This window comes from Erpetoichthys calabaricus, chromosome 1, assembly GCF_900747795.2.
Source record: "Erpetoichthys calabaricus chromosome 1, fErpCal1.3, whole genome shotgun sequence".
Classification (NCBI taxonomy): Eukaryota; Metazoa; Chordata; class Cladistia; order Polypteriformes; family Polypteridae; genus Erpetoichthys; species Erpetoichthys calabaricus.
This window is the reverse complement of record NC_041394.2, coordinates 95,329,728-95,354,282: the sequence shown is the minus strand read 5'-3', so window position 1 is coordinate 95,354,282 and position 24,555 is coordinate 95,329,728. Positions and strand designations below refer to the sequence as shown.

The 24,555-nt window shown below is 39.6% G+C and overlaps 1 protein-coding gene across 1 annotated transcript in view; it reads right to left on the bottom strand.

The window, feature by feature from the left end:
• Positions 1-24,555, bottom strand: part of unc5db (unc-5 netrin receptor Db) — a 759,038-nt gene that overhangs the window by 228,080 nt on the left and 506,403 nt on the right. The window contains exons 3-4 of the mRNA XM_028803567.2: positions 5,083-5,226; positions 4,721-4,824 (exon numbers count right to left, since the gene is read on the bottom strand). Of these exons, the coding sequence (XP_028659400.1) occupies positions 4,721-4,824; positions 5,083-5,226 (248 nt within the window). The remainder of the gene's footprint in view (positions 1-4,720; positions 4,825-5,082; positions 5,227-24,555) is intronic.

Genomic DNA, 24,555 nt, shown 5'->3' with positions numbered 1-24,555 from the left:
GCTCTGCATGTGTTTGCCCCCCTTGTTTTTTAACCTCTTTATGACGTTTTACTTTGTTTTCTACTCTTTGTCTTTTATTTCTGACCTCGCTTTGTCCTGCTTTGCTTTCAATGACATGTGGTCCGTGGTGATTATTTTCCCTTTTTATCGAGTAATAATTTCCGTTTGCTTGCGCTACTGCGATCTTTACTTTCTTTTTTTATGCTTTCTAATTTTCCTGCTTTCAAATTCTTTACCTTTCTCTGCATGTGTATCGCACCAACATTTTTTTGAGCCTTTCGAATTCCAATGCTGTCATAATCTCTAACCTGCTCTGCATGTGTATAGCGCCAACGTTTTTGACTTTATGAAGTTATACTTTGTCTTTTAATTCTGAGGCCGATTGGACGTGCTTTTTTTCATTTCCACTTGTTCCTGGCTGATTATTACTTTCCTTATTTTCTGAATTTGCACCTCGATTATTCTTTTTCTTTTTTTGCATTGTTTTTTCTCTCCAGCACTTTTGGGTCTCTTTTCTCTGCGCTGCTCTTTCATCTTCGCCTAGTCATCGATGTTTCATCTATAACGTATTGTCCTTATACACTTTATATGCGCTGAGAGCCCTGGATCTGTGTGTGCTCAAAGCCTTGACCTGACTGAGTGTTTTGCTGCCCGTGGTCTTATTTGATATTGGTTGTAAGTGTCTTGCAAGAATCTCATGTTCTACATCCCCGCGAGACAGTCCTGGGTCAATCTCTTGGCACAAAGTCTCATGTTTTAGGTCCCTGCGAGACTCTCTGTGGCCAATCTCTTTCATCTCGTGGGTCTTTTAAGTGTCTTCCGTGATCTTCACGTGAAGATCACGTCTCGTCTCCCTATCTTTCTCTCCCAGGATTTTTTTTTATAATAGAGAGAAATGGTTAACTTTGACTTCAATGACTTGCTTTGACTCAATCAACCTGCTATTGGTCCCACTGTTGGAAAAGCATCTCGGGATGCACTATCTAACAGAATGTATATTTGTGTGGTTTGTATGTTGGGCAGCAAGATGCCATAGTGATAAGTACTAACGCCCCTGTGGCCTGCAGAGGGCGCTCCTGCTGCCCAAACCTGACACAGACAGATGCAGGACACAAGTTCAGCACACAAGCTTTTTATTTTTTCCTGTGGGAAACGTCTTCCCCGTAAATACACTTCTCTTCTTTTCTCTTTCTTCTTCTTCTTCTCTCTCTCTCTCTCTCTCTCAGTCCACCTCCACTCCTCCTGGCAAGTGTCGTCCTCCACCTCCCGACTCTGGCTCCTGGAATAGTGGCGGTTGGCTCCTTTTATAGGACACCCGGAAGTGCTCCAGGTGCACAATGACTGTCTTCTGGCAGCACTTCTTTGTGTGGCAAAAGTGCTGTCACAGGGCTCAACAGTACCTGCAGCACCCCCTGGTGACGCCCATGGAACCCAACAGGACTGATCCAAACTCCAACTCCCTGTGGGAGTCCGAAGCACCTCTGCAACGCAGGGAGGCTGGCACCTATTACTCCAAAGGGACCTAATGCTCTGAATATGTTTTTTCGCCAGTCCTTCCACTATGGAGGCATCCCTGTCAGGTAAGGACCCCAGTTGTCTGCCACACCCCTGATGATGCTGCATTCTAGATTTGAACATTGCATTGTTTATTATCTATGATGAGTTTTCATGCTCCTTCAGTGTCTGCATGATACTTCCCCCTGCATTAAAGATAAGCATGTTAGGTTAATTAAGGACTTAAAAATGGTGGTGTATGTGCGTGTATATGTATGTGGAATGGCAGATCATTCAAACACCATGTGAGGATTAGTTTTATGTCCCTGTGATCCTGAATTGTGTAAAGTTAGTTTGGGGAAATTGACTTTATTGTTCACTAAAGATTCCCTTATAAACACAATTGTTATTGTTAATAATAGCATGAAATATCCCTTGGATAAAGACTTTTAATTTTCCACTTATTTCATGATTGAGAGTCAATCACTAAATCCATCAGTCTTCGTTGAGATTTGTAATTCTACTTGATAAACAGTACAAAAAAGCAAATTAAAATATGCAAGACAAGTGGTGGGCGACATGGTGGCGCAGTGGGTAGCACTGCTGCCTTGCAGTTGGGAGACCTGGGGACCTGGGTTCGCTTCCCGGGTCCTCCCTGCGTGGAGTTTGCATGTTCTCCCCGTGTCTGTGTGGGTTTCCTCCGGGCGCTCCGGTTTCCTCCCACAGTCCAAAGACATGCAGGTTAGGTGGATTGGCAATTCTAAATTGGCCCTAGTGTGTGCTTGGTGTGTAGGTGTGTTTGTGTGTGTCCTGCAGTGGGTTGGCGCCCTGCCCGGGATTGGTTCCTGCCTTGTGCCCTGTGTTGGCTGGGATTGGCTCCAGCAGACCCCAGTGACCCTGTGTTCGGATTCAGCGGGTTGGAAAATGGATGGATGGATGGAAGACAAGTGGTAGAATGGAGCACTAGGAATTATTAGTATAAGATCTGCTGCATGTCATTTGAGACTACAGACTGAGAACATGAAGGAAAATGCCAAGATGCCCTGGCAGAACACATTTCAGGCACAGCTGAATGACAGTCCCTGTGGTAAGTGAGATCCTGCCAGCAGACATGGGGTTAAACAGACCGTCGTCTGGACTGATGGGCTGGCAGGACACTTGATTCAAGACGATCATTTGCAGATGTGCTGGCAGCTCAATTAAGCTTCGCTGTTCACGAGAATCAAACCTGCTTTGCATCACAATGGCTGCATCAAAGAAGCAAATGAAGAGAATGTCTGCAGCATGGAGAGCGGGACTGAAATGAATTATTCTAATAAAAAAAGCGCGAAGAGAAAAGGAAGCAAAGTTTCTTTAATTGGCACATTTGTACCCATTACAAAGCACCATTTGCATGACCTAAAGACACAGTTTTAACAAATGGTTGTGCTGCTGGGAGGAGGGTGGCGGCCACTGTGCGGATCTGCTCATTCACCCTTTACATGCTCCAAATGACCTTATTATTCCCCTGTCTATCTTTGAACGATCTGTTCATTACACTTTTACGGCCTGCTTGGCTCAAGATTGGCACACATCTTTTATTTATTCCAGACTGGCAGTTTGCTCTGGAGCATATCTGTCCAGCATAGACAGAACAGGCTGCCGCCAGAGGGAGAGATCAATCAAACAGCTTACGAAGTATTGGGCATTTTGTTGAGTGGACATCAGCATTACTGAGAGGGAACTCAGGTCTGTGTGAACCAAGGTGCAGGTCAGTTTCAGAGCCCCTCATATGCCCAGCACAAAACATTAGTTATCAGCCCTGGCCAAGGCTTTGACAGTAATTCAACCTCATCAATCAGTTTGCCCTCAGGGTCTCCAGCATGCCAAGACCATGCTCATCGAAAACATTGCAAGTCTGCCAAGTAGATAGAGGTCGTTCATTTAGTTGTGAGGCGAAAACAAACAGCGCTCACTGAGATGTCAGCCTGTGACCCCGAGGCCATTCATGCTGAATGACAGGTGTGCAAGAAGCAGTGACACAAAAAGCGAGAGAGATGAAAACAGAGAGAAGGATGGAGAGACCTATTAGGAGGCAGGAAAAAACAAGCACAGGAGAGATTAATATGGACAGGACTGTCAGATTGGCATTTGAGGGGCAATTTAGGAAAGAGTAAGATGGAACGAGAAAAGCACAGAGGTGAGCTAGAATTATCATCTTATTTATTTACTGTACTCCAACCAGTCATTCATGTCCTGAGTTGGGGACTGTGGACAAACACAAAGGCAAATAGCACTCCAGTTGGGGTGCAAGTCCTACCCATTTTCACTATCTATCTATCTATCTATCTATCTATCTATCTATCTATCTATCTATCTATCTATCTATCTATCTATCTATCTATCTATCTATCTATCTATCTATCTATCTATCTATCTATCTATCTATCTATCTATCTATCTATCTATCTATCTATCTATCTATCTATTTTAAAGGTGTCCTCCTTATGAATTTCACAACAGTGTAGTTCTGTTCTCCCTGCACATCATGGTAGGAATGCTGGTCTCATCAAGGTGTGCACAAGTATGCTTGTGTTCAACACAGCTCTTGCCCAGCAGGTCAGAAATGTTAGTGTTGGTGTAACCAGATCATTGAATCTCCTTACCTTGAGCCTTCCAAATGCCTTCTGGTTTAGATGCGAGTCTTTCGCCCTTTCCAGTTGAAGATCACTACAATGTGTTAATGATTTTTTACTAATCAGCAGTATGAAACTGAAAACTGTTTAGATTTGGCATAGTGCCCCTCTCAGACAAATACCCATTTAGTTTTGGAGGACTCCTTGTTCCAACACTGAATCACACTTGGACCAGTTCACAGATCTTTCATAAATTTTGTTTTTCCAGAATCTTATTCCACCTTCACTTTTCATGTTCCTTTTGGGGATGACCCAGAGATGGGCGTATTTAGCATTCATTAAAGCACACAACAATAGGCGCAACAATAGATCAGTAGGAAGCACAATTTCACAAAAGGTAAATTAAAAGCAAATGCCTAGGAGGAGGAGGATTAAATTAAAATCTGCTGATATTTCAGCTTCCCTTTATCTAGAAATGGACTGCAAATGGAATGGAAAATCTGGATTCAGTTTAAGACAAGGCTTTGCACACCGTAAATGGAGAGACTGCACACACAAATGGCAGTATAAGGTGAGCAAATATGGGAGAAAACCACAGTACTGAATCTTACCTCAGCCATGGGAACTCCTTCTGGAGGCCGGCAGTGCAACACAATCATCCCCTCAATAGGTACCTCTCGGCCTTGGGGGTCTTGCTCAAAGTTTTTCCGTAAATCTGCAAAGAAGGAAGGAAAAACTACTGTTTGTATCATTTGCTATGTGGACTCTTTTTTATCAACTAGGCTAATTTACTCAGGGTTTCCTGTACATAAGGCTTTGCCTCAGTTCTTGCAGACTTAGATATGGCCAGCCATTGGTCTGACTTATCACAATGGGAGAAGCCTGCACAATTCTTTTCTATACAGGTAATTTTACACACTTGAATTTAACATCATGAGGTTCATTGTCTGTATGTGGAAAAGTGGCAACTTACATGCAATGCGCACTGTGGCTTTGCGGCTCTTGGAGGTCCCCAGGTGGCTCCATGCCACACACTGGCACCAGTAGTCTTCTGGGCCATGGAAATCTTCCACCTGTTGCCTGGACACATTAATCATTACCTCTCGGATCTTCAGTCCTGATATGAAAAGAAGTTTTGTTATAATACCATTGTCCCACCATGGTTGGAACTGTTATCCACCCAATGAGTCAAACATTATACAATATATGCAGCTTATATAAATCAATCATTGTGATCACAATAGGAGATGAAACATTGTATTGTTAGAGTGAAAAGTAAATACACACAATATATAAAATTAATAATTGGCACATTATAAGGGGTAAGTGAAATATCACAGGTGTAGATGCCACATAGGTGGGATGGGCACCCCGGCCAGAAGAGGGGATGATTCCTTACCCGGACAGGAGGCTCCAAGTAAGAAGACAGGCATCCCGGCCTGGGAGGAGAAGGGGTTCAGAACTGGAAGGAAAGACCAGAAGGGATGGACAGACAGCCCACTGAAGATGGAATTTGTCGCTAGATGGCAGCAGCCGTCCATGAAAGTGCCCATTTGGGAACCAGAAGGGAATGTTGAAAGATATAGTCCAGCAATACAGCTCATGGGTGCTGCAAGGGGGCGCTGTAGGGAGTTGCACTCTCCAATTTATGGGACTTCCATGTCACCTGGAAGTACTTCCTTCGGGCAATCACCCTGGTACCGGAAGAACTCCCAGGTGCGTAATAAACGGAATTATACTCCCTTATGTGGGTGAGTTGGAGCTGGGAGGACATGGAGCAACACTCAACTGGAGGAAGGCAGTGCGATGGTAAATTGAGAGGTATTGTGGAGAGAGAAAACTTGTCTATTTGTGATTGTGTGACTTTGAGAATCTATAATAATAAAAGGCAAAGCCCTCACTGACTGACTCACTCACTCACTGACTGACTGTCTGACTCATCACTAATTCTCCAACTTCCCGTGTAGGTGGAAGGCTGAAATTTGGCAGGCTCATTCCTTACAGCTTACTTACAAAAGTTAGGCAGGTTTCATTTCGAAATTCAAAGCGTAATGGTCATAACTGGAACATATTTTTTGTCCATACACTGTAATGGAGGAGGCGGAGTCACGTATCGCGTCATCACGCCTCCTACGTAATCACGTGAACTAAAAACAAGGAAGAGATTTACAGCACGAGTCACACGCGGAAACGAAGGTAAATGACGTTAATTTTTGACTGTCTTTTAATACTGTGTAAGCATACATATTAACACATGTGCAATTAAACGTGTGCATTTACGGGGTGATTTCTCAGGCTTAAAAGCTCACCTTTTATCAAACGCGGGAACAAAGGTAACTGACGTTGTTCACTGTCTTTTAATACTGTGTAACCATACATATTAACACATGTGCAATTAAACGTGTGCATTTACGGGGTGATTTCTCAGGCTTAAAAGCTCGCCTTTTACTAAAAAGGTAAATGCAAAACTATTTTCAATCAGTTTATTGAAACGCTCCCGTTAAGGATTGCAATAACATATTCGCGAGATAAAAGAACGAAGTAGGGGGAAATGGAGGAACAGCCGCAAACAGCGAAGAGCAAAATATTAATTAAACAATTGAGAACGGAGCGAGTTAAGCATACAATCATGTTCATAAGGGAAAGAAAGCACGGTGTAAAACGTAAGTTTAAATTAAGTTTATAGAAACGCTCCCGCTGCGGATTGCAATAACATATTCGCGAGATAAAAGTTTAATGAGAAGACACGAGGTATAAACGAACCACACGCCGTGGCGCAACGTTAGGGGCAACAGTTTCAACCATTCTATGATCTGCTTCTCGCAACTGAAAGACGGCACATGGCGGATGTTAGCCGACTTGCTGACTGCAACGTTAGGGGCTTCAACTATGGCGCTGACGCCACATCTCAGTGCCAACACTTTGCAGACTCTACTTAAAAGACACGCCCTCGTCACTGGACAGTTAAAAACACCAATCAAACTAACGATGACATCAAGTATTACCCAATCAAAAGTAGGAAAGGAGGCATCTTCATAAAATGCGTGTGGGATGATTTGCATGAGACGCTGCTTTAAAAAAAAAATGATAAAAAAAATACGGGATAAATCCCGTCCAGTATTGATTCAAAACGGGACGCGCAATTTATGTGAATGTATGTATGTATATATCTATGTCTATATATATATATGTAGATATGTAAATTTGTATATGTATATATATGTTTATGTGGATGTGTATATACGTATGTATATGTACATATGTGTATATGTAGATATGTATATATATATGTATATATATGTTTATGTGTGTGTGTGTGCATATTATATATATAAAAGACAGCAACACTCATAACATATATATATAATATATGTATATATATATATATATATAATATATGTGTATATATATATATATATATATAATATATAAATATATATATATATATAATATATGTGTATATGTATGTATATATATATATATATATATATATATGACAGCAACACTCATAACAATGACAACACAATTACATTGACAATCATGTTACGTTATTTTAAAAATGTTTCCTTTACTTTTTCATAACCTCTTTAACACACTACTTCTCCGCTGCGAAGCGCGGGTATTTTGCTAGTTGGTTAATAAACTGTGTGTGATCGTGTTTAGGTGTTTGGGATTCGCTGATGCCCCTGGTTTACATCACACACAGGTTAAGTGTGCAAATGTTTCAACAAAGAAAATGAGAAAAGGAAGGTTTTTAGACCTTAGCCTCCTAATGAGCAATGGGACTTAGATAGGCTCCAAAACCATCATAGGAAGAGAATGCATAAAGTTCAATGAGTGTTCACCATGATGATTTCTGGCATATGTTGAAGGTTGGCAATCAATGATTTTGTGCATTTTGTGCATTTCATGCATTCATATATGATAAAGAGCATGAAGGATCTTCAAATTGTTATGTTTTGCCTTAGTTTTAATTTTTTCTATTTGTTTTTTTATTATAGTAATTCTCTAGTGTGTGCAGCTAATTATGTCCTCTTGTTTCTTGTCTGAATTAGTCAATGACCCTCAGATGCTGTCATTAGGTTTTATGGCAGTGCCCTGGGGCTATTTAAAACACCTGCCACCACTGCCTAGCTGCAGTGGCATTAACCCTGGGTTGTATCCTTCTGGTCTCTTTCATCGTCTCTTCTGGTTTAGTTAGATGTCTTATAACCTTCTTCCTTTAGAACCTCAATTTCTTGTTATACCATCTTTGTATTTTGGCTTGATTTTTAATAGTTGATTTGTAGTACTTCTTGCTTTTGTAAATTTAGGGTTTTTTGATTTATACTTTTGTATGTTGTAATTTTGTTTTTTATCTTTGATTTTTTAAAATTTTTGCTTTCTTTTCATGTGTTTTTGCTTTCCTTAGCTTAATTTAATTTATGAAATAATGAGTTTGTACTGTGTCCAGTCTTTGCAATGAATTTCCTTTCCTTTAAGCAATATTCTGGGCAAGAAATAGCCTTGTTCTTAATTTCATCACGGCAAGGGCAGCACTGTGTCAGAATTCAATGGGTGCTCTGCCCCATCCACAGTTTGCCTGCAATTTGCCCCTAGCCCTGCCCATTGGTATCAGTTGCTATGAAACATTATTCAGTATTCAGGTGACAGTTCCTTGATGTGAAAGGCAAGGGAAATAAAAAAAGAGGGAGTTTGATGGAAAATCTTCGCTTGAACATTGCATTTCCAGTCTTTTGTCAATTGTCTTAGAAGATATGGTGATTTTTACTTGATTTTTTAATTAAAATTTGTCTTTTGTAACACTTTTGTTAGATGGTTGATTAGTGCTTGCCCTTCTGCTAAATTTGTGGCCATTTCTGTGGATAATTTTTGTGTTCATTAACACTGTTTTATGTTTTTGTTGTTTATGATACTTTTTTAGGCTGCATGCTAACCTGAACTTGCACTACAACCACAAGCACCTTGATTTACATTCTTTGCAAGTAAAAGTGCTATAGAAATAAATGGCATTGTTGATTGTTCATTATGTTATGTTTCTGACTGATTTTTTAGTCTTTTTCAGGCTTGATTTTTACATATTTGTGGAGAATATAGTGAAATTCTTGTTTCATAATAAATCAGCATTCAGCATGCCACAACTCCCTTTTGCCATGATAGATAAGAATGTACTAAAATAGACAACTTATTTACCTTAAATTGCTTTGTATACTCCTTAACCTTGTTTTTAAGCATTACTACACAATACATTAAATTAACACTTAAAATGCATATATGGTAACACTTTTTTCCACGTACTATATACTCTTTTAAGAGATACTTCAACACTATCAGAGTTAATTTTACACTAACAGTTTTGCTGCGTGTGAGAGATTTATTACTCTCTGTAATATTTTTGCCCCTAAACTATATGATAACAATTTGAAACCCACTCAGACCAATTCAGAGTTGAAGCCTCTCCTGGTAGTTTTAGGCACAAAGCAGGAAGCAGTAGGGCCATCTTAATAGCATTATAGGCCGCCGGCAAAGCAGTGCACTGGGGCCCTTACCTACAAAACCCCTCACAGGAATAAAAATGTAAATGGTCGATAAAATTAAACATATCCAACAAAATCAGTGTTTAAGCATTAGAAAACAGGCCATACAGCAAAGATTAATCAACACAAATGTTTAAACAATATAACATGAGCTTTGAAAAACACAAAAGTTTCAACATATAAATTATACTCAATTGGTAAACCATACAGACGGAGATGGCACAGTATGAAATTACTATGAATTATTTATTATTAATCAAGTTTTCAGCACAAACATTTGCAAAATTTCTTTGCAGAGAGTTGAGTTGAAGTGACATTAACATATACGCTTTTACATTATGTAGTGCGTGAGATCCGTACACATACAGTGGTGTGAAAAACTATTTGCCCCCTTCCTGATTTCTTATTCTTTTGCATGTTTGTCACACAAAATGTTTCTGATCATCAAACACATTTAACCATTAGTCAAATATAACACAAGTAAACACAAAATGCAGTTTTTAAATGATGGTGTTTATTATTTAGGGAGAAAAAAAATCCAAACCTACATGGCCCTGTGTGAAAAAGTAATTGCCCCCTTGTTAAAAAATAACCTAACTGTGGTGTATCACACCTGAGGTCAATTTCCATAGCCACCCCCAGGCCTGATTACTGCCACACCTGTTTCAATCAAGAAATCACTTAAATAGGAGCTGCCTGACACAGAGAAGTAGACCAAAAGCACCTCAAAAGCTAGACATCATGCCAAGATCCAAAGAAATTCAGGAACAAATGAGAACAGAAGTAATTGAGATCTATCAGTCTGGTAAAGGTTATAAAGCCATTTCTAAAGCTTTGGGACTCCAGCGAACCACAGTGAGAGCCATTATCCACAAATGGCAAAAACATGGAACAGTGGTGAACCTTCCCAGGAGTGGCCGGCCGACCAAAATTACCCCAAGAGCGCAGAGACGACTCATCCGAGAGGTCACAAAAGACCCCAGGACAACGTCTAAAGAACTGCAGGCCTCACTTGCCTCAATTAAGGTCAGTGTTCACGACTCCACCATAAGAAAGAGACTGGGCAAAAATGGCCTGCATGGCAGATTTCCAAGACGCAAACCACTGTTAAGCAAAAAGAACATTAGGGCTCGTTTCAATTTTGCTAAGAAACATCTCAATGATTGCCAAGACTTTTGGGAAAATACCTTGTGGACTGATGAGTCAAAAGTTGAACTTTTTGGAAGGCAAATGTCCCGTTACATCTGGCGTAAAAGGAACACAGCATTTCAGAAAAAGAACATCATACCAACAGTAAAATATGGTGGTGGTAGTGTGATGGTCTGGGGTTGTTTTGCTGCTTCAGGACCTGGAAGGCTTGCTGTGATAGATGGAACCATGAATTCTACTGTCTACCAAAAATCCTGAAGGAGAATGTCCGGCCATCTGTTCGTCAACTCAAGCTGAAGCGATCTTGGGTGCTGCAACAGGACAATGACCCAAAACACACCAGCAAATCCACCTCTGAATGGCTGAAGAAAAACAAAATGAAGACTTTGGAGTGGCCTAGTCAAAGTCCTGACCTGAATCCAATTGAGATGCTATGGCATGACCTTAAAAAGGCGGTTCATGCTAGAAAACCCTCAAATAAAGCTGAATTACAACAATTTTGCAAAGATGAGTGGGCCAAAATTCCTCCAGAGCGCTGTAAAAGACTCATTGCAAGTTATCGCAAACACTTGATTGCAGTTATTGCTGCTAAGGGTGGCCCAACCAGTTATTAGGTTCAGGGGGCAATTACTTTTTCACACAGGGCCATGTAGGTTTGGATTTTTTTTTCTCCCTAAATAATAAAAACCACCATTTACAAACTGCATTTTGTGTTTACTTGTGTTATATTTGACTAATGGTTAAATGTGTTTGATGATCAGAAACATTTTGTGTGACAAACATGCAAAAGAATAAGAAATCAGGAAGGGGGCAAATAGTTTTTCACACCACTGTACATACACGTCAGATTACAGAGGTAACCGTGATACTAAATCAGAGGCTAATACCAATGTCTACTTGTAACACAATAACAATATTTATAGTTTAGTATAGTATAGTATGTATTTATTGACAGCAAGTCACAACATACATAGATTAGCATGGGGCCCCTATGCTCGTGGGACCCTTGGCCAAATGCCCAGTGTGCCCATACGTTAAGATGGCTCTGGGAAGCAGTTTAGGACAGGGGGCCATGGGGTATCAACACTAACCACTGGGTTACTTTGCCACCCTATCTCATACATAGTGTCCTGAAAATTTTCAGACCCCCTGATCAATTCTCCAGTCCCACCATAGAGCAAATCCCTCAATGAAATCCTGTTCCTCAGATATATGACGTTCTTAATCATACCACCTAATATTTTGCAACATGTTGTAATCCATTCTCTTATCATGTAACTAGTAGACTTCCTCTCAAAATTTGCTGAGACATCCATGCTGATTAACAAGACACCTAAGCAGTAGGAACCAAAATGGAGCCGGGCTGAGTGAGTAGCAATGAGATCGTAGTGTCCAGTTTCCAGAGAAACACATATGCATCTTTATTATGGTGTCTGTGGATTTTTTGAGTGCTGTCTTTCAGTCCTGGTAACTTGACTGAGGTAAAACAGTCATGGGAATTGAATATACACCCTTTTTTTGGTAGTGTCTTGGCCTTGTGGGATCTTTTCAAGTAGCTTGTTGCACACTGCCATTCCTAATGGTTTTTGTGGCCTTGTGTATTCTGTGATTCAACTGTGTATCCTTCCATCTATTCACCATGGGACATACTACTTCATAACTCGAAGACACAAGGGCCAGATGCTTTATAGCAGGGGTGCATCCAGTAAGAGTAACTCAAAGGGGATAAGAAGCACATGTGGTCAGGTCTTTGAGAGCAGTTGGTGTTTCTCATCTGACTGACCCTGCAAAGTGATTATTGCTGTGCAGTAAATTCACTAAGCAAAACTCTTAATAATCTGTGTCCTTTAAATAGATCAAGGAGGAGAATGACCGTCTACAACCGTTTAGGAAAGGCAGCAGAAGGTGATCATTACTCATCGGACTTTATTTATTAAGGATGCTGCTAATGATGGTCTTTTGTTTCAGCAAAAGCTATTCTTCATGATGCAGGACAGATGGCCAGATGTGCCCACAGATGTCTAAAACATTCAAATGGCAACCTTGATAAGAATCACTTTGGCCAAACTTCACATTGCACAGTCTCTCCTTGCAACAGAAGTCACCATCAGTGAGCGAGCAGGTGAAGACTCCTGGGTTGTGCACAGCAGGCAAATTGTCATGAATCGAGCAGAAGGTAAGGAGATGAACTCTGGCACATTGACAGCTTCTATTAATAGGTGATTAGGCAAATTGTCTGTCCCCTTGAGGAGCCTCTAACAGCAGGTATGTCTCTCGCCAGACAGGCATTTTAATTGTACCTCCCTTCCTAGTTTTCTTTAATTCACAATATTAATACCTTTTCATTTATATTATACTTCTCTGAGTGGCATGACAGTGAAGTGTAGCTTCACAGCTCCACGGATCGGAGGTATGGTGAGGAGTTTTCATGTCCCACTTCTAAGTCTATGGGTAAAAACACATGTCAAGAGTGCGCAAGTTATGGTATGTAGCAACTCTCAATTAATGTTTCTGTCCTGAACAATTTTAGACCCATTTCTAACCTGCCTTTTTAAAGTATAATTGTAGAAAAAGTAGTTTTACAACAACTAAATGACTACTTGAATAAAAATTCTGTTCTGGATGAGTATCAGTCAGGTTTCAGACCAAATCAGAGTACAGAAACTGATTTGGTTAAAATAGTTAATGACTTATGGCTTGATGCTGGTTCAAATAATATATCTGTTTTTATTCTAATAGACTTGAGTGTAGCATTTGATACCATTGATTGTAGCGTTCTTATTGACAGTGGGTTAGCTTATATGCCAGTGCCTTGAATAAATATCATTCTTATTTCACAGGTAGAAAAATTCTTTGCTAGTTGTGGTGATAATACATCAGAGGTACATGATATAATGTATGGTGTGCCACAGGGCTCTAGTGTGGGTCTGCTCAATCTACATGCTCCCATTAAGCCTGATCAATAAGAAACATAAACTGAAATACCACACATGACATTAAGTGTGTTTATCGATTGTGCCAGATGACCCTGAGTCTCTAAATCTTCTAACCTAGTGTCTTACCAGTATTATGAAATGGATGAGTAATAATTTCCTTAAACTTTACAAAGAAAAACAAAATGTATTATTGGCAGCAAACAAAAAAGTGAGAACTTTAGAAATAAACTAGGACACCTGTCTTTACAAATAATGGTGGAAGTAAAGAATCTAGAGGAACTTCTAGAATGCCCAGAGAGGACCAGGTAGTCTTTTGGCCTTGGAACCCACCAGGTTTATTTTTCTCCAACATCCTGTCAACAGAAGCTTTTTTTACTGTCCTGTCCTCCCCGGCCATCTGACCATAATTTGTTATTGACATTTTTATTTAATTTTATAACTCTGTTTAGGCATTATTACTGTAAAGCACTTTTATGTATATAAAACTAGGGGGCTCTGCCCCCTGGTTGCTTCTCTCGCCAACCCCCGTGCAGGTGCTATACGCTAGCAACTTGGCAGCTCTGCCGCTCGTGTACGGAGAAGAGGATGTACAATTTAAACAGATTGTTATTTTCATTGGAATTGTTACATATGCATAATAGAACTAACTATTTTACATTACAGTGAGTAATTAACCATAGTAAAAAACAGTAAAACGTAATAAATTGTTTCTTGTTGCATTAGAGGTATTCAATGCATTATACGTTTTCATTCTGTTTGGCTTTGAAATTAACATGCAAATACTTTTTAAACTTACACTTTTACTTCAGTAAAAACAATATTTGGAATTAACTTTTCGTCAGTATCACTTTGAATTTTGATTCTGTGTTTGGAGTTACATCATGACAACACAATGTATAACTGCCCGTGAGTGAATATTGTTTCTTTCTGTCTAATAAATAAGCCGACTTTTTCGAATGTTTGTCCCTGTGATTTGTTAATTGCCATAGCAAAAACTTTTCTAACAGGAAACTGTAAACGTTTTAATACGAATGGCATATCAAGATCTCCTTTGGTGTCTAATGTTTTCCATGGAAGATGTACTACATTACCTTTCTTGTCGCCTGTTAAAATTTTACATGTCAGAATTGTTTGACCAATTTTGAATACAACTAATCTTGTCCTATTGCATAGAGAATTACTCATACATAAATTACGCAATAACATTACAATACATCCTTCTTTCAACAGTAACTCGGCCAGTGGAAGACTGGACAGTGTTAATGGTTATAGATATTCTATGGGATATTGTAAGTTGATGTTTTCATCTTCCGCAACATCACCACCAACTGTTTCAGCATAGTCTATTGATACGCATTTAACCAATTTGCCATGTAACCGATCAACAATTTTCACGTTAATTATTTGACTTCATCATTTCTCGGTGTTAGGATTGCCTAGGTAATCATTTCTTCTGTTGATAACCCTTCGGGATGAAATTCTTCATTAAGATTTGGACATAATAAGTCTTCTTTTATTGGGAAGTTAAAGTGAGGAAAGCGTAAAACTTTATAAGAGCTGAGAGTGCATGAACTGTGTCTGAAAAAAGCATTCACACAAATGTGAGGACCGTGGGCCTGGGCCGTTAACTGTAAAATAGTCTTGTCTTGTCTCAAGATTTTCTTTTATAACAGAGAGATGTTGTTGTTGTGAGTGAGTGAGTGTGCCTTCTAGTGGACTGGCATTTCATCAGGGTTGGTTTCTGGCTTTAACTCAACACAGCTGGAACAGGCTTTGGCTCTACAGAAGGCCGTATTGGGAAACATAAAATCAGACATGGACAGATAGATCTAAAGTTCAAGGAGATCAACATAGAGTGGTTCACAATAAACACATCAAAGAGACTCCCACAACTTAATAAAGAGGAGAGAAACAAGTACTGTAAAGTTTTATGCCCCTTCTCATTAATAGGGTACAAGGCAGAAACCAACATTATGCACACTCAGTTGCACAAAGACAAATAAGAATCCTTTAATCACCCTTATATGGTCTTTTAGGTGTAGGAAGCTGCTGATGCTGCTATCCTCACAGGTGGCGCAGTGGTAGTGCTGCTGAGGAGATTGCGGGTTCGCTTCCCGGGTCCTCCCTGTGTGGAAAGCGCTTTGAGTAGTGAGAAAAGCGCTATATAAATGTAAAGAATTATTATTATTATTATTATGAAGAAAAACCTAAGATGAGGTAAAGAGGTTTATCATCTGAGTTTGTTACTCTTTTTTTGTTTTCTTCTGTCTATAACAAATTATATCATTATATAGATCATTATATAGATGTTTTTAGGTCACTTAATTATTTTATAATATTAATAGTTTTTAGTTCCCAAGTCATTTTCTATATGCAAATTATTTGTTGTGTCTTTTCCAACAGCATCTTGGTTTTTCTGTGTGCCACCATTTTGGGTAGTTGCCACAATATTGCTATATGGCATCCCTCACGGGTGTAAAGTGCTGACATCATCACAATGACGGGATGAAAAATTGGCAGATAAAACTAAAAAAAGGTGCCGTTAGTTAATTACAATTAGTATTTAAGACCCTGTAAGCATTCATATGTGGTTAAAGTTGAAACAGGCCCTCAGTTACTGGACTTTCAGCATGAATTTTTGATGTTTATTCTCCTGGTCAGCTTCATGATTAGAAGTTTGCCTTTCCTCAAGGCAAGTATAACAAAGAAAATGTGTTTATCACTGTGACGCCCACTCAATGCATCTATCCATACACACATTCACAGTTACAGTAGTTAAACCAATCAAGTGTTGCAGCAAAATGGAGCCTTATCCTGGCAGCATTCGGTGCAAGGAAGGATATAACCCTGGGAAGGGAATATAGTTAATCACAAGGCCCACTAACGCACAGACCAACACAACGTCCTGACTAGAATCATCAGTTAACCTAACCTGTCTTTGGGGGTGTGGAAGGAAAATGGGAGTATGCCTTAAAAAAGCGACAGAAGCAAAACAACATCCGCTGTGGGATTTGATCCTAATGACTTTGGATCCATTATGTAGCAAGTGTTCACCACACTACACATCCAAATAATACCAACTGAAAAAATACAAGGCCCAGGACAAGTTAAGGCATTGACATGCCAGAGCCATCGCCACTGAAAAATGCCGCTTGACTATTTAAAGAAAGTTAAAAATGCAGTTGCTTAAAAAAAGGCAAGAAATATGTTATTCATTTTTAGAACAGATTGAAATGCATTTCAATGCAATTAGACTGCTATCCTCCCAGACGTTCACATGCAAATGAATTCAAGTTTTTTTTTAGCTGACAACTGAAGATTTCGAAGGTCCTCAAGTGACTCATCATTAGGAGCTGAGCCTAAGCAGAATTTAATTTATGAAGGAAACAAAAAGGAAAAAAATAACCCATTTCTGAATATAAACGGTAAACTAAATCCGAGCATCATGTGCTTCAGGACCCTGACTTGCAATAAAAATCCATACACATTCAGATATCTTGAATTTCTGACTCTCCATTTGCTTCTGGGCCATCCGACACAGCAGAAATGGCACATGAGTTTTAGAGTTAAATGAAAATTCAGGATGGCCCTCTGTTACAAGGCAGTTAGTTTGAGTGGTTGTCCAGGACAACATGCAGTTTGCTGCCCGGAACTGGCTTACATTTTGTACACTGTGTAGAGTAGGAAACAGCCATGGGCATTGTAGACACCACATACAGAATTAAATGTGACACTGCTTAGCTCTGGATTCAGGGAGCATATAAGAGTTACTAAGGTGTCAGTCACTCACAGAGTTGCATTGTGATTGTCTAACGCTAGACTTAGGGCTAGCAGCTCAACAATGTCCTCTAACAAGATGCAGTTTCAGGAGGTATGTGTGCACTACTGCAGATTTGTTCACATTTGAGTTTAGACGCAGGCTCAGTCAGTGCATAGCACTGCACAGATATCATACGTGACTGAAGGCAATTTACATCTTTAATGCTGCTTTGTTAACACTTGAATCCAGGCTCAAATGCACTCATTCCATGGGACTGATGAATAAACAACTTTTTATACTTTGTATAGCACTTTTCCTATAGCGTAGGCAGATTGCATATACAGATACACAGTACAAATGTTCATATGATCACAAAGGGGACTGAAACAAGTTTTAATGTACTGGATGCATCACTAATATAGACAGGGAACATACCAGCCACTTCTAAAGACTGGATGGAAACTCAGTGAGCACAACTGTATGCAGTTTGTTTACCAGTCAAGAATGGATGACATGTACAAGAAGTACTTCAGTCGCTAATGAACAGCCCTGGGGAATGTTACATTTTAAAGAAACAAAGTTGTATTACTCATTACTTACTAAAACAAGTAACTAAATAGGCTTTCTTCTTCTTATTCTTTTGGCTGCTCCCATTAGGGGTTGCCACCGCGGATCATCTTGTTCCATATCTTCCTGTCTTCTACATCTTGTTCTGTTACACCCACCACCTGCATGTCCTCTCACATCATTTCAATAAACCTTCTCTTAGGCCTTCCTCTTTTCCTCTTGCCTGGCAGCTCTATCCTTAGCTCTTATCCTTTTCCCAATATATTCAGCAATTCTCCTCTGCACATGTCCAAACCAATGTAATCTCGCCTCTCTGACTTTGTCTCCCAACCTTCCAACCTAAATATGCTATATAGTTACTTATTAGGAAAAGTAATGTGTTACAAGCTGCATTACTTTTGTGTTACTGTTTCTTCTTTTGTATGAAAAGCTTCACAATTCAATGGCCAGCATTTGTTAATAAAGCCCATATAGGAAACTTCATGAAGCTGACCAGAAACACGGCCAGATTTTATAGTTTTCTTGTGTTTTAAAATGTTTACTTCTTCATGTGCTGTGAAGTAAATAACATACTCCATCCCCTCAATGAGCTCCTAATGATTCAAGTGTGAGTACTCATCAGTGCCCCATCAGACTGCTTTATCATATCTACAGCAAAGAGCTGGATGACAACTTAACTGACGTTTTTAAAAGAGGCTTCTGTTACTGGATAGCATTCAGCACACTCTTCTGCTTGACTGTGCGATTCAGCCCTACAAAGGACCATTATACTGCCTGGCCCATTTGCTTCTTGTCTTATACCCAGTGCTGATGTGATAGTCACTGGCTCCCCTAAAAGGGGCCATTTAAATTTACCTATGACTTTTCTTCATTTCTTTTTCACTGTATTGCATGCTATGCACATGTTTAGCTTCTTAATCACTAGCTGTTACCAGATGGTGGGAGCACAGGTTGGCATGCTGTTACTGAAAAAATGCAACGTTTCTGTGAAATGACGCAGTAATTTTTTTCTTTTATGGGGGTCAGGAATAAGCTTTAGTAGTAACGCATATGTGTGTGTTTTTTTTCAAGTAACTCTGGTATTTTTATGTCAATAAAATAAGTACTGCGTTATGGTACTCATTATTTTAAAATGTAATCTGACTACATAACACACGTTACTTTTAATGTGTTATCCCTAACACTGCTAATGAAGACTGGCTAAAGTTTTAAATTTGCAGCACTAAATGCATTCATCTGTTTTCTCAAGATGCTTAATCCAAATTAGAAAATCCACAGATAATATGTAAATAGACAAATAAGAAAGGTGTTAATAGATGAGTATGAACAAACATCTTTTATCTTATACCAGTAACGGCATACTGCACGTTAACGTGCTGTGAATACACTTGACTTGAGCATTCATAGTTTTCATCCTCTTTCTCTGTTTAGCATTCATTTGCTCAGAGGTTGATGAGCTTGTTACTTCCTGAGCAGATCTTCTTTTCTCCACCCTAGAGCCCCGCTGCTTCTCTTTTTTCGTCGGCATGTTTTTGCGTTAAAACTGATTAAGTTAGTTTTTGTGTTGCAATTACTTAGCATGTTTTCTTTAATTTTTCACTTAAGCTGGCACTTAAGCCCTCAATCTGCCTCAAGAATGATTAGCGAAGGTGGTAGGGAATGAGAACGATGCCTATATGCATGCGCTGCATGGCCGCCCTGCTGCACGCTGCCGAGAGTTGATTCTACAATAAAATAAAATAAAAATAAAAAGAGTAATAAAAATCATCACCCCGAAAGCAGATAGTAGACGTCACGTAGTATTTGTGTACCAAATTTCAAGTCAATAGGTGAAACGGTTTGCGAGCTACAGGTGATTTAAAATCCTGGACAGACAAACGAACAGCCACGGTAGTGTATTATATAAGAAGATAGCAATTTTTCTATAGTAAAAACTACCTCAAGACATGAAGGAGGTATATTAAAATATTAAACATAGATAGATAGTGTGGACGCTAAGGGTCACTGTTGCCCCGTGAAACCCACCAGACAGACGTCCAAGACACACTTGTAAAAAGCACCAAGAAGAATTTTAATATTTTTCTTCAGATACAGTGCACAAAGCACCACACTCGCCACAATTCTCCAATAATTATACAATAAACAATAATCACAATAATCCTCCACTCCTCCCAGCAGCTCCATCACTCTACCACCCAACTCTGGCTCCCTTTGCTGGGTCTTCAGCAGTCCTTTAAATAGTCCATGACCCGGAAGTGTTCTTTCTCTTCTTCTGGGTCAAACGCCACATCCTCCGTCGTCAAGTATCCGGGAAGTACGACAGACTTCCGTCCTCGTGATTCCGAAGTACTTCCGGGTTGTAGTAACAGTAGAAGTCCCCAGGTTCTTTGTGAGCTCCCCCTGGCTTCCTCCATTCTTCTTTTTCAGGGATGTCCCGGCCAGACTGAACCGCCGGCCGTCCCTCACAATAGATAGATAGATAGATAGATAGATAGATAGATAGATAGATAGATAGATAGATAGATAGATAGATAGATAGATAGATAGATAGATAGATAGATAGATAGATAGATAGATAGATAGATAGATAGATAGATAGATAGATAGGGGAAGAGCCAAGAAGACTACTGTATGTCAAATCTAAAGAGCATAGATTTTCATACAAATGACTTCTGAGAAAGAAGAAAGGTCAACAATGAGCTAATATCCAAGGTGGAGAAGACAATAGGCTCACATCTAAACCATATGGCATTTGGAAGGCTCAGGGAACAAAGATTCAGTAGTCTGTTAACAACAACACTGATATATCTGTCTCACCCGGCTTACAGGACAAGAGCTTTGTGGAACACAAGCATACAGTACTTGTGCACGTCATGATGACAGCAACACTCCTGCTGTGCAGTGAGAACAGAGCCGGGCTACTGAGGAATCCAGGAGGAGGCCACCTTCAAAACAGTTTGGGCCTCAGGTAAGGTTTGCTAAAACCATGCTGCACTTAAGATAAACATTTAATTAAATAACTTAAATAAAAGAAAATGTGAAAAGTTCTTATAGGGTGCATGCTGTTCATAGCCATCGAATAAGTACTAATGTAGAGGTCCCGTAGTGCCTATAAAAATTATTCACCTCTTAGCAGGTTCTCACATTTTATTGTTGTGCAAAATTGAATCACAACAATTTGGCTTTTTGATACTGATCAATAGAAAAAGACTCTTTGCTGTCCAAGTGAATATAGATCTTTCAATTAAATTAATTCAATTCAATTAAATTAATCAAAAATACAACACACAAAATAATTGTTTGCACAAGTATTCAGCTTACCGTATATACTTGAGTATAAGCCGACCCGAATATAAGCTGAGGTACCTAATTTTACCTACAAAACTGGAAAAACTTATTGACTCGAGTATAAGCCTAGGGTGGGAAATGCAGCAGCTACTGGTAAGTTTCAATAATCAAAATAAATACCAATAAAATTACCGTACATTAATTGAGGCATCAGTAGGTTAAATGCTTTTGAGTATTTATTTCAAGAAAAACAGTAAACTAGTTTTGTAAGTGGAAAAGAGGGTCAACAAAAACAATATGGTATCTCTCTCGCTCGCGCTCTCTCTCTCTCTCTCTCTTTTCCGCACACGCATGTGTGTGTTTCTCTCTCGCGCGTGCGCATGCACGCACGTGTGTCTCTCTCTCTTGTGCTCTCTCTCTCGCTTGCTGCACAGGGAATGCACAGGGAGAGACTGAAAACGTGCGGAAATCATCGGCGCGCACAAACCGAAAGGGAAACTGGCTTGTTCGTATACCGGGGGGGCAGCGGGACCTGACTCGAATATAAGCCGAGGGTGACATTTTTCAGCACATTTTGGGTGCTGAAAAACTCGGTTTATATTCGAGTATATACGGTAATATGACACACCTAAGCGCCTTGAGCATGGGAATGCTGCTTTATAAATAACTTGTATTATTATTATTATTATTATTATTAAATCATCACTGGTGTAGCCAATTCGTTTTAGAAGTCACAAAATTAACTCAATGAATATCACCTATCTGGTCCAACTTGTGGTGAGTCAGTATGGTGGTCTAGTCTACACTATGAAGACAAAAGAACACTCCAAGCACCTACATAAAAAGGTGATAGAAGAAGGATACAATAAAATATCCAAGTCACTGAGTGTCCCTTGGAGTCCGTTTAAATCAATCATTAAGAAATGGACAAAGTATGGCACAGCTTTAAATCTGCCTAGAGCAGACCATCATCAAAAACTAAGTAACTGTGTTAAAAGAAGACGAGTGAGGCCAACGAGAACTTTGAAGGAGTTACAAGCTACAATAGATGAGACAGTGCAGACAATCACTACTGCCAAAGCACTTCACAAGTGACAGTTTTATGAGAGCTGCAAAGGCAAAGCCACTGTTAAAAGAAATGCACATGGAATCTTGGCTTGAGTTTGCCAGTGGGCAGATAGGAAACTCTGAAGTCAGCTAGAAGAAGTTTTTATGGTCTGATAAGATGAAAATTGAGCTCTATGGCCATCATACTGAACATCAATTTTTGATATAAGCCACACACTGCACATTATCAAAAACACACCATGAGACATGGTGGTGGCTGCATTGTGCTGTAGATATTTCTCTGCAGTAAGCCCTGAAAGCCTTGTGATGGGAAAATGAATGCAGTGAAGTGCAGAGAAATCCTGGAGGAAAACCCTGAAGCAGTCTGACAGATAGAGATAATTTGTTTTCCAGCATAACAAGCATAAAGCCAGTAGTAAAACAGGATGACTACACCACAACATTAAAGTCCTGGTGTTTCTGGAGTTTGAGTTCAGATCTCAATCGAAGTGAGAATTTGTGGCTGGACTAGAAAAAAGCTATTTACTCATAATCCTCATGCAACCTGACAAAGCTTGAGCAAGTTTGCAAAGAAGAATGGGGGAAACATTGAAGTGGCTAGATGTGCAAAGGTTGATAGAGGCCTGCGGACACAGACTCAAAGCTATCATAGCTGCCAAAGGTGCATTTCCAGAATTGTGACTTCAAAGGGTTAGTAGTTATGTGATCAATTGTTTTGTGTTTTATATTTGTAATTAACTTAGACCACTTTGACATCAAAGAGTCTTTTTAACCTGTTGATCAATGTCACATAGCCAAATTAAATCCATTGTGATTCAATGTAACACTAAAATCTGAAAATGTCTGAAAACTAAATACTCCATAGAGGTGCTCTATATGGATAGACAGAGAGAGAGAAAATCCTGAAGGCCTTAGAACTTTAAGGCACGGCACCACTCATAATTGAGCTGTGGTGTCTTATACCTCCAAGTGGTGTCTTTTCACTTTAGTGCTACATCATATTTTGAACTTCCCGGTATGTTCTGCATTTCAGATGCAGAAAAAAAAAAAACCAAACAAAACAGGCAAAACTTTAATTCTACTGAGTCCTCTTTAATGTAATACCTCCCGAGAATGTGAAAGTGGTGCCTGTTTGGTTATTAATTCAGAGTATGGTTGATCACTCCACCAGCTGGCACTGTATAAAAGAGGCAAAGCTGTCAACCTGCTTTTTACAAACTGACATGCTGGAAGAGGCAGTGGCAGGTAAGAGGAGCACATAAGGTGCTTTGACGTACTTGTATTCCTTTTATCTCATAATCCTGCTTTAGATAACACAAAGGCATTAACTAAGGCCGTATGAAACAGAGGAAATCAAAACGCACTCAGTCTTTACAAAAGCTCAACACAACTGACTATAATTCACAAACAGATCTATGGGAAATCAGAGATTCTTCAGTGCAACTGTGTCACCTCAGTCCATCACTCTCTATTTTATATACAGTAGCACCTTTTAATCTGAATGTATTGACTGTAAAAGAAAACATTTAACTCTATCATGTATAATTAATTGGTCCAATGGCCTAGTAGACATAACTGTACTGGTGCGTTATACATAATAATAATAATAATAATTCTTTGCATTTATATAGCGCTTTTCTCACTACTCAAAGCGCTCAGCAATTGCAGGTTAAGGGCCTTGCTCAGGGGCCCAACAGAGCAGCGTCCCTATTGGCATTTACGGGATTCGAACTGGCAACCTTCTGATTGCCAGTGCAGATCTCTAGCCTCAGAGCCACCACTCCGCCTATGTTCAAGTCCTTCATGGGGACTCTCTTCATTAGATACATGCTGATGGGACACTATGTGAGGTTCACCTTCTCATGCAGTGGCAACATCACATGTGAGCAAAGGCTGGTCTCACTAAGCCATTTGCACGTTAGTGCAGTTCACAGATATAATAAGCAAAACTAGTAGCTAGAATGTCACACAGTAGCAGGTGTTGTGAGCATATCAAGAACAGAAATTCTGCATAGTGATTATGTGCCATCACCAAATGCCATCCACCAAATGGCAGTTCTGTAGTTTACAACAAACTTGGGAGGAAAGAGACTTATGTAGAGCAACAGGCCAACCAATGAAAGCAGGGTTGCCAAAACAAA